Raw genomic sequence first — 10,414 nt, 5'->3', positions numbered from 1 at the left:
TTGGGCGCGCCACTTGCCCGCCTGAGGGGGGGGGGGGGGGGGATGGGAAAAGGAAGCGAGTCAGGAAGAAGATCATCAGCGTAGGAGCGCCAAACCGCAAGCGATCGATCCAGGCCGAATGCGCCCCGCGGCTCAAGCGAATTAGTGCCACTATCAGCGGTATCAGCGGTGGATCGGCGGTGCGACCGGCGCTCGGCCAGCAAATCAATTCCGCAAATACCGCAGGAGACTAATTAGCATCGAGCAAAAGTTCCCGCCGCCGCTGCTCCGGCCGTTTAACATTATCGGCTCGGCGTCCCGGCAGATCCAAGCGCACCTTACTTCGCCTCGCAATTACGCCGCCTGCATTTTAAATCAGGACTCTGATATTTGCCTATTTACCCGCGGGCAAGGATAATTCACCTCAAGAGGCGTAGGCCAACGAGGTCGGTTATTTTTAATGTTGGTACAGTTTAGGGTTGTGTGATCGATGCGTTGTTCGAAGGTAACGGCGTCATCGTAAATTCTTCGGCACTGCAGGAGTCGACACATTATATTGCAATTTTATTTAATGGAATAAATCGGAGAAATCGTCGCTCTGCCTTGCAATAAAAGGAGGATTTTTATTTCACGTCATCTTCATATTTATTTATACATTTAACTGTGCAGTTCTTGCTCAACAAGTCATAAATAGCAGTGGAGAGATAGGCTAAATTACGACTTTAAGCTTAAAAAAAAAGATTTTAAGGCGAAATTAATTATTCTATCTCTCGCTCTCTCACTTACTCACCCTCTCTCTCTCTCTCTCTCTCTCTCTCTCTCTCTCTCTCTCTCTCTCTCCTACTCTTTCTCCCTATGTCTCTTCTTATTTACAAATTATTTTCAAATTAATAGAGCGTAAATCGATTTAGAAATAATATTAACGTTATCACATGCTATTTGTTAACAAATTATCCTTCAAGTATTCTACAAGAGACTATGTAAAAGTAACTATCCCATAAATTTGAAGAATTTATTTTGAATTAAATCTAATTTTCATTAAATATGTATCACATGCAATCGTGCAATTTACATTTATAAATAAAGTAAAGACATAATATAAATGAAAATACAAAACTTTTTTTTAAGCAGCTTACTAAAAGCAAAATGTTAAATAAATTAATTTCTTTTAATTATATATCATAGGCGTCCCATATAGTTACAGATATGCGTTTAAACATACGATCAAAAAAACATTTTAACTAAATTTATCTTTTCGATCTTTTTACGATTAAAATCTTTAATTATTCGATATAATATTCTTCATACAATATTACGTTTTATATTGTTTCAAATATTCTTTCCATGTTTTTGTTTATATTTAAACGGAAAATTTGCACTTTAACGTTATATGAGAATGTATTTAACATAAGAAGCCTATATACATAGAATATATAAATAAAAAATTACAAAAATAATGATTTGATATATATAACTTAAGAAAATGGAAATGCCATCCTCAAATTGATCTATGATAAAATAAATCAATTTGGTCGATAATTTATAAAATTTATAAATATTCTATTTATTGTAGTAAAATTTTTAAGATACAAATATTTGGTATTCAATTTTATTATTTATAAACTAATATGTGTTTAAAAATACCCTATATATATATATATATATATATATATATATATATATATATATATATATATATATATATACACTAAGTAAATAAGAAATCAAAAATAATATATAATAATATGTACATGTATATACAGATAAAATTCTCAGTAATTTATTTTCATTGCTTATTAATTGAATAATATTGAAATATACACTTTGCAGTTTATCAATTATATATATATATATATATATGTATATATATATATATTTTTATTATATATAATTCAATTTTTAGAAAAATATAATTTCATTTAATCAGGTTTATTAATTTTGCAAAAATATTTGATAACTGTAATTGAAAATATTTAAATCGTAATGTATAGTTTAAATAATACATGCATGCACTACATATATACCTACACAAACATGAAACCCCATTCAAATACATATGTATTACCATCGATTTAAAACTTATTTCACCCACAGCTATTGCAAAACACATTTAATAATCTCATATTGTTTGTTAATTATTATATATTTAATTATCTTATACAATAATATAATTGGGCAATAAAAAAATATTATTTTATTTTCAAATAACTTATAAAATATCGCCGAAAGTATAAGCGAGTTTAAAAATATTATATAATAGATTATACAGTTATTAACCAAAAGTCATATTAAAAACAGTAGAAAGAAGTTATTTAAAATATTTTAAAATAAGTAAATAAAATTGTACTTTATCGTTAGAGTTGTACATTATTAAATTTTTAAGAATTTTAAGAATAACTTAAAAGTTATTTAATATTATGGATATTAAAAAAACCTGCTGAGAATAAAAAATGTGATAAAGCCCATTCGAAATTTCAACTGATAAATATATACGCATTCTTTATTGTATCGAAAAAAAAGTTTGTAAGATTTTCATAAAAATCTAATAATTTGATCTGAAATCAATTGACAATTATACTTTATATTATATATATATATATATATATATATATATATATATATATTAATTATTTATACCTTTATTTTATCGATTTTTGTATGTATGAAATTTAATTTAATTTTTATTATTTTAAGAATTGAAAATAATTATTCTCAGATTGTATGTCTTATTAATGTTGAGAGTGAAAATAAAATATCTAAATATAAGTTCGACTATAATTTCTCAATATATAATAGTTCTAAATTACTAATAATTATTAATGAAACAGTCAAAACATTATGACGACTAAGTTAAAATATCTTATTTGAATCCCATTTAAGAATATTTTAATATTATATGTACAATTGTATTTGTAATATGCTTGTCAAGTAATTGAATTTTCGAATATATTCAGTTGAAGTACAACAAGAGTGTTTTAATTTTCTTTAAATATTTGCATATTTTAAAAATGTTTCGATGCAATTAGTTAGAAGGTTATTATTGTCAACTTATATATAAATGTTGAGGCGATTATAAAGATTCTTGAATTTATAAAATAAATATACTACCGAGCCTTTGATTTCTAGAAAGTATAAGGAATGTAGCCTTTGCATGAACCGGATGATAAAATAATGGATGGATCTGTTCTAGAATTAGTTGACATTCTATTATACAATTTGTAAATATGACATAATATTCTTTCACCTACCCTAGTGATTAACACTTCATTGATGTTGTTAGAAATTCTGGATATTTTCAAGCTGCTTGTTCTCGGCGACTCTCAATATTGCTTGTGCATTTTATGGTAATTTGGTATGCACAATGATAAATAGCCCTACATGTAAATTAATTGGAATGTATCAACGTCCACGGCGGTAAATAGCTAATATAATAATTTATTCGCGCGATGAGCTTTCATAAAATCATATCATATAGCGAAATTATTATTGCGTAGGAGGCCTAATATAAATAATATTTATGTTAGTTTGAGATTTAAAATTTACTATTCCAATTGTTCCGTATCAGATTAAGCTGCAGTTGTTTTTTTTTTTTTTTTTTTTTTTTTTTTTTTTTTTTTTGGCTGCTGTTTTCTGGTATTAACAAAGAACGTTAGTTAATAATTTATTTTAATTTCAAGTAAATATTACAGGATTCAAGTCGCAAGTTATTATGTGCAGTATTTTCATTTCACAATTCTATGACTTGATAAGCAATCGTTTTAAACAAAGATCCAGCGCCGTTAATTGATGGATCGATCTCTTTCCATACATAATCGGGTTTAATTTCAAATGTTCCATCTTATAACGAAACGGTCAGCTACTGTATTCATAATAATTTCTCTCCACCCAATCACAATAATTACTAACGTGATTTTAACGTAAATACATCTGATTTAGTATTATCATCTTGATCGGCAGTAATTTTCATTAAATCTCGAATCGCGACGGTAAATTGAGAAGGCAAGATCCATCAAGATGAATCGTTACTACTCTCGTCCTCGATAATCAGATACCAGAAATTAGCAGCCCAAGTCTTATCCGAATATCCTCGCGCCAACCCTATTACACAAACACAGCGAGACCGAGGCTTTAAATCACCATAGGCAAATAACCAAACTAATCCACCACTGACACGATACCAGCTCAAGCTTAATAACCAGCTTCTCGACTTAATATCATCGGTGGGTCTGTGGAGAGTAGGCTCTGATAAGATGTCACTGGAACATCGGGGCGCGCATCCGGGCCTCGCGGCTCTTGACTCGCGGAAAGACTGAGCGGCGGACGGACGCGCGCAATATCGCGAGGAGGCGCCCCTCCAGAGACGTCGGCCGCGTGTTCTGGTGCGGCGTCGGCGGTCTCGTGCGCGTCGCCGGGAACGCGTCGGGCCACTCTAGGTTCGAATCGCCGGAGCTTTTGGAACGAAGGCAGCAAAGGGAAGAGCAGAGCGCCGCGCCGCCGCGGACGTTGGCGTCGGCGCCAACGTCAACGTCGACGTCCACTCCGATTTTATATACCCTATCTTCCCCTTCCCCTCGTCAACCACTCGTTTTGTTTATTATTGTCTTTTCCTTCTCTCCCCATATCGATAAAGATTTTTATATTTATTAACTTAGTCCAATTCCCAATTTCTATAAGCTTATCGTTTTCTATAATCGTTAGGGACAGTGACTAGGGAAATTGCCATTAATTTTACCGCGCCTGGCAAATAATCGGCTTGTTCTTTTAAAATTATGCGACTTAAATTCTCTCCTTATTCAGTGTAGCGACCCTTACAATTCATCTTACTCGCATGTACTCACATGTAATATTCTTGGTTTTGGATCTGCTGCAAATCTAGTTGAAGTAAAATCCGTATGGACAGACGCGTGTCATTTTATTTCGAAATTTTTGTACCTTGTTTTTTTAGTTTTACGCACTTAACATATTAATTGTTTTTTAAAACATTATTATTCTTTTATATTAAAGATTGAAATCGATATTTGTAAAAACATAAATCCACGAGATGAGTTCCATAAATGTTAATTAATACTATGATCGTTAATAGAATGAAATAAATGTCTAATTAATATTATGCTAATTCATTAGCCAGTATAGTATAGCTTAAAAGAACTTTATGTAAAAGGACTTGTAATTATTAAATATTAGATATTATAAACAATTCGTCATCTATTTGGAAATTGAAGCTCTAGATTCCTACCAATAAGTATTTATAGAAACATCTTGTGTTCATTTTCGAACACTTTTTCAGCAAAAGATATAAATAGAGACATTTATATTTCATACAACATATTCTATTTAAGAAGAAACTTTCAAATAAATGAACGAAGGACTAAAGATATGATTCAATACAATTAGACATTAAATGATTATAAAATCTAAAAGATTGAATTTTCAAAATATGTATGAACTACTAAAACGTTTAATGAAATTAGTAACTTTTATTTGTCAAAAATTTTATGTAATTACTGAATTTATGTATATTCATCTACTATGACTTAATGCGCAACACAATATTTAATAACGTTTCAAATGAATTATTGTTGTACTTTTGTGAATTCGGTATTTTTACAGTACTCATGTATATTAATAAAATGTTCCCATCAATTGTCCCTTAAGATATTGAAAACTATAAGCTCATATAAATCACCAAGAATAAAACATTGATGTAAATTTAAGTGCAATAAAAAATGTTTTATTTATATTATGAAAATTGTATAAACTAATGCCAGATATACTTTACTTTTATTATATTAATATGCTAATGAAGCGGTTTTCTATATATTAATCTATTATTCTTATATTGTAGTGCATCTAAATTTTCAAAGTACTATTTCAATTTTACCTATATGTATACATTAAGTATTACCTATATACATATACGTTAAGTCAAATTAAAATTAAATTAAATTTATGCAAAAATAAAAGCTAAAATTGAAAACAAATTCGATTATTTCAAATTTTCTGGGAAAAAAAACTGATAAATAATATAATGATTATATTTATATTTCCGTTAGGTAAATAATAATTTCTATTTATTCACTTTCAAAGTTTTTGCCAATTTACATCACTTATAACAAAACTTACGTAATCGAATCTAATTAATGACTTCCAGATATACTCAAAATATTTTTGTCTAATAACTATTAAAATTTAAATATACATAAGTACTATGCATTATATAAATTATAAATATGTGTTGTGATATTTTCATACCTTCGATTATATATAATAACATTCTATTTTGTGTAGTGGATATAATGATTTTTATGCATAAGTTTGAAAATTACATATTTTCGGGAAAAACTTTCTTAAGTGCTATAATCAAAATAAGAATAAAATGTATGAATCTTTAGAGTATGAATAAAGCATTCAAAAGTACATTAAAAGTTTAAAAAAAAAAAAAAAAAAAAAAATCAAATATTATTTGTAAATCTTAAATATCATTGTCTAAATATGTTTTTTATTTATAAAAAGAATCGGTATCACATTCAAGTATAATAAAAACAGAGGCATAAGCATTGAACATCGACTAACTATAAAATTATTAATAACAATATTAGGTATAATAATAATAATATTTTTTAAAGTATACATGAAAAATGTTGTCTTTATTTTGTATTGCCTTTATTTTATCCTTTTGTTTATCCTTTCAATCATAAGGAAACAAATATAAATATTTTTATAAATATTATTTATAATGTATTACGTAGCATTATGTTTAAATAAATTGTATTTGAATAACTGAATTTGAATTCAATCAAATGTCGAAAATCATTTTTCATATTTCATATTTCACGAAAGTTATACTATTCATCATTGTAGAGAAGATACTTTTAGCAATAAAAAAAATTCAGAGTTCCATATTATATCAATACCGAATATAAACATATACATACACATTTATGTATATTTTTTATTTTTGAAGGATTCATCACTCTTTTTATACTTACCTATTTAGAATATTGTTTCTTCTCCTATTGAGTATTTACTGCGTATTTTTCTAAATAATTTAAACTGAAATATAATGATATTAACTTCTAAATTTTTACGTTAAATGTATATTTTTAGTGTAACCAATATTATAAAAAATGGATACTTTTAAAAGTTTTGTATAAAAAAAAAAAAAAAAAAAAAAAAAAAAAAAAAAAAAAAATGAAGATTCAATATAATAATTGCTTGTCATTTAGTTAATTAATAATAATTATCTTATACATATTGAAATGTGAAATATGATTGACTTAATTACGAAATATATAAATTAATATAAAAGTTGACATGAAACTTGGAAAGTCATTGGAATTTAAAATAAAATTTTCAGAATTCTAAAGAAAATGATATCAAACGTATTTCTAAAATCGAAAATAATTTTTAACAAAATATATTTTTTTTAATTATCATACTATATATATTTGTTGACATTGCATTTTGGTTATTTTTAGTTATTTATTATTTTTATTTAAATTAACTAAAACTTTATATTCGTAATGTTTGTACAATATTTTTATTTTAGTTCCGAATAAACTAGCAGTGAGTAAATATATTTCGTTCCACTTATTATAATATATATTGAAATACTGAAACTAGCAATTTAACAAATTTTTACATTTTATTCCATATTGATAGGTCTCTTTCATAAATTTAGGCAAAATTATTTCAATTTTCATTGATCGTAAACTAATAAAAAAAAATATTCAAACATAATTCTACACTTGTCGATTATTCCAAAATTAAGCTTTATTGAAACTTGCAACAAAAAGTATAATGTACCGGAAAATTCCGCTTTATGAATTTCAAATATATTTATTTCCGTATATTTGAATACCAAGTTATTATCCGGTACTTTTTAAATACTTTATTTATCATTATACACTCAGAATTAACGTATATGCATAAATACATAAACACACATATACAAATGAATCTGTCAAAATGTTTAGTTATTAGACTATTTAGTTTTCTATCTTAATTTCAATGATATTTCATATTACTCGGATACCCACACATAATACATATTCTCATATAAATATTTATACAGTAAAATGCAATTAATAATGACCATTAAATTTTTAATTGGCTTAAAGTTTAATAAGCTGGTCAATTCAATTAATATGTAATGCTAATATGTACATCGGTTATTTATTTTATTGTTATATTTAATGCATATCAAAATTTATCCTACAATAACTAATCTCAAACTCATCTCAACTAATTCAAATTATACATTATTTTTTAACAATTCCAAAGTCAGTATAGTATTATTTATTATTACTTTATTATTACAAATTAAATGCTATGCGTTATAAAATCTAATAACAAGACGCCCATTACTATATAATTTATGTTTATCAATTCAGAGAAAAATATAAATATTTATTCGCAATGCAAATAATACCTACATCTGTAGTTATAAAAAAAATTCCGTACGTCAATATTCGAAAGAATAAAAGATACATTGAAAGAATAACGAACAGCGTAATATTCAAAGAGGTAGATGATGTATCAATGAATATTCAAGTGAAATAATTCCTTATGAATATATAACAAAGAATTTTTTATATTATTTTTATGAATTAAGCTATTATCCAATGATATATTATTTTATAGAGTAAACATAGAAGTCAGAATTTACCGCAATTAGTTTTATCAAGATTTATTTGTCAAATTGTATTTGTATAATATTCAATATAAACTGAATGGTTTTCTTTGCACTACATTAGCATGATAACAAGAATTGTAATATTAACAATAAGAAAATGAAAATAATGGAAAATTTTTCAAATAAATGAAATTTTTTAATTTCCGTTTAAAATAATGAATAAATATCTTTTTCATTTTATATAGATTAGTTTTTATTTTAAATAGTAACTCTGTAGGAATGAAATTCCCGTTAAATTCTTTAATAATTTATTCTATTTTTTTTTTTTTTTTTTTTATTTAGCTATGCTAATTTATTTGACCTTTTGGGCGAATAATAAATTTCGAACGATTCGTATTGTGTTTGAAATGCATGCAATTTTATTAAGTAATTTTATAGTTAAGCGTATAAAGTACAAATAACGTATTTCATATAACAATTTTTTATCTTTTATCTGTAATATGCAGTCTCATTTTATTTCGGCCGCCATTTCTTTACATATGTTCACATGTAATTAAAAAAGTTATTATAAAATTGAAAGATTACGGATGTAACGCAATGGAGATGTAAGCATCCGAGTATTTTTTCAAGAGATTTTCTAACGCTCTACGTGAAAAAGTGCACACCCCTCGTACATTCCAGCGACTTGCTCTTATTATGTTATAACATTATGACTTCATAGCCTGGCTTATTGGCGATTACATAATCGAATGAGCAACTCCATATAATGACAAATAACAAGGCAAAAACGGCAAATGGAGTAAAAAGTGTGTCTGAGACTATGACTATAGGCACTCACCGAAGGATTTTTTGGTCCATGTCAAGGGTGTGAAAGCGAACACTCGGTGGTGAGAAACGCGCGAGGTTGGAGCCGGGATGACGCGGGGAGGTTGGGGTTGGAGTCCCGGTCGTGGCAGTTCCCTTGCAGCCGATACTCTCGGAGTAGGCCGTGAGCAGTGGTCGGTGTAGCAGCCCCGGACTGTCAGCTGCCGATGACGTCTCGGACGTCATTATCGCTGGGCAAAAACGGAGTTATCGCTAAATGAGGCAATGTGTTAGGCTGGATGGAAAATGGTGTGGGAATTCGACAGGGATAGATGATGATTGGGAGGTCGAGTTTTGGAATTATGACGATGATGAAGAAATGGACTTGAAAGTATTGATTAACTAATTTTAATTGTTCGATGGTTGTAGCTGGCACATTATGCTATTTGTAATAAATAATCAAGCGACTTACTTTTTATTTGTCAGCTGGACAAAAGCTTTCGGTCTTTGTTTGACATTTCTTGAATTGATTCAATACTGCGACATTGAATCGTTGAACATCTGCAACATATCATAAGGAATTATTAAATTCTATCAAAAGTTACAAGTATTTATAATAATTTTATATTCTTTACTTCGCTTATAATTCATCAGTTCATTATATATAATCCATCATTTTATAAAACGTGAAAATGTATAAATGAGCATATATTCGAAATATATATATATATATATATATATATATATGTGCAATATTTTGCTTAGGAATTCGTTTTATTTATAAATACATTCGATAGTTTATTTCTATGTCATTAAGATAATAACAATTATGTGACTATCAAATTATGTAAAAAGATAATTATTATAATTATCATATAAATAATATTGGGTTAATTTTCTCAAACAACTAACTATATTTATTCTTTAATATATATTTTTATTGAAGCGAAATAGTTCGTTGAATAAAGAATTAAAATATATGAAAAAAATAATGGC

At 27.4% G+C, this 10,414-nt stretch overlaps 1 protein-coding gene across 1 annotated transcript in view; it reads right to left on the bottom strand.

Moving 5' to 3' along the window:
* Positions 1-9,971, bottom strand: part of LOC105359700 (potassium voltage-gated channel subfamily KQT member 4-like) — an 80,414-nt gene extending 70,443 nt beyond the window's left edge. Inside the window, exons 1-2 of the mRNA XM_011496348.1 lie at positions 9,891-9,971; positions 9,453-9,669 (exon numbers count right to left, since the gene is read on the bottom strand). Coding sequence (XP_011494650.1) covers positions 9,453-9,664 — 212 coding nt within the window. The 5' untranslated portion in view covers positions 9,665-9,669; positions 9,891-9,971. The remainder of the gene's footprint in view (positions 1-9,452; positions 9,670-9,890) is intronic.
* Positions 9,972-10,414: the final 443 nt, after the last annotated feature.

The sequence above is a fragment of the Ceratosolen solmsi genome, unplaced genomic scaffold, assembly GCF_000503995.2.
Source record: "Ceratosolen solmsi marchali unplaced genomic scaffold, CerSol_1.0 scaffold29, whole genome shotgun sequence".
Classification (NCBI taxonomy): domain Eukaryota; kingdom Metazoa; phylum Arthropoda; class Insecta; order Hymenoptera; family Agaonidae; genus Ceratosolen; species Ceratosolen solmsi.
The sequence above is the reverse complement of the archived record's forward strand: the minus strand, read 5'-3'. Positions and strand labels throughout refer to the sequence as shown.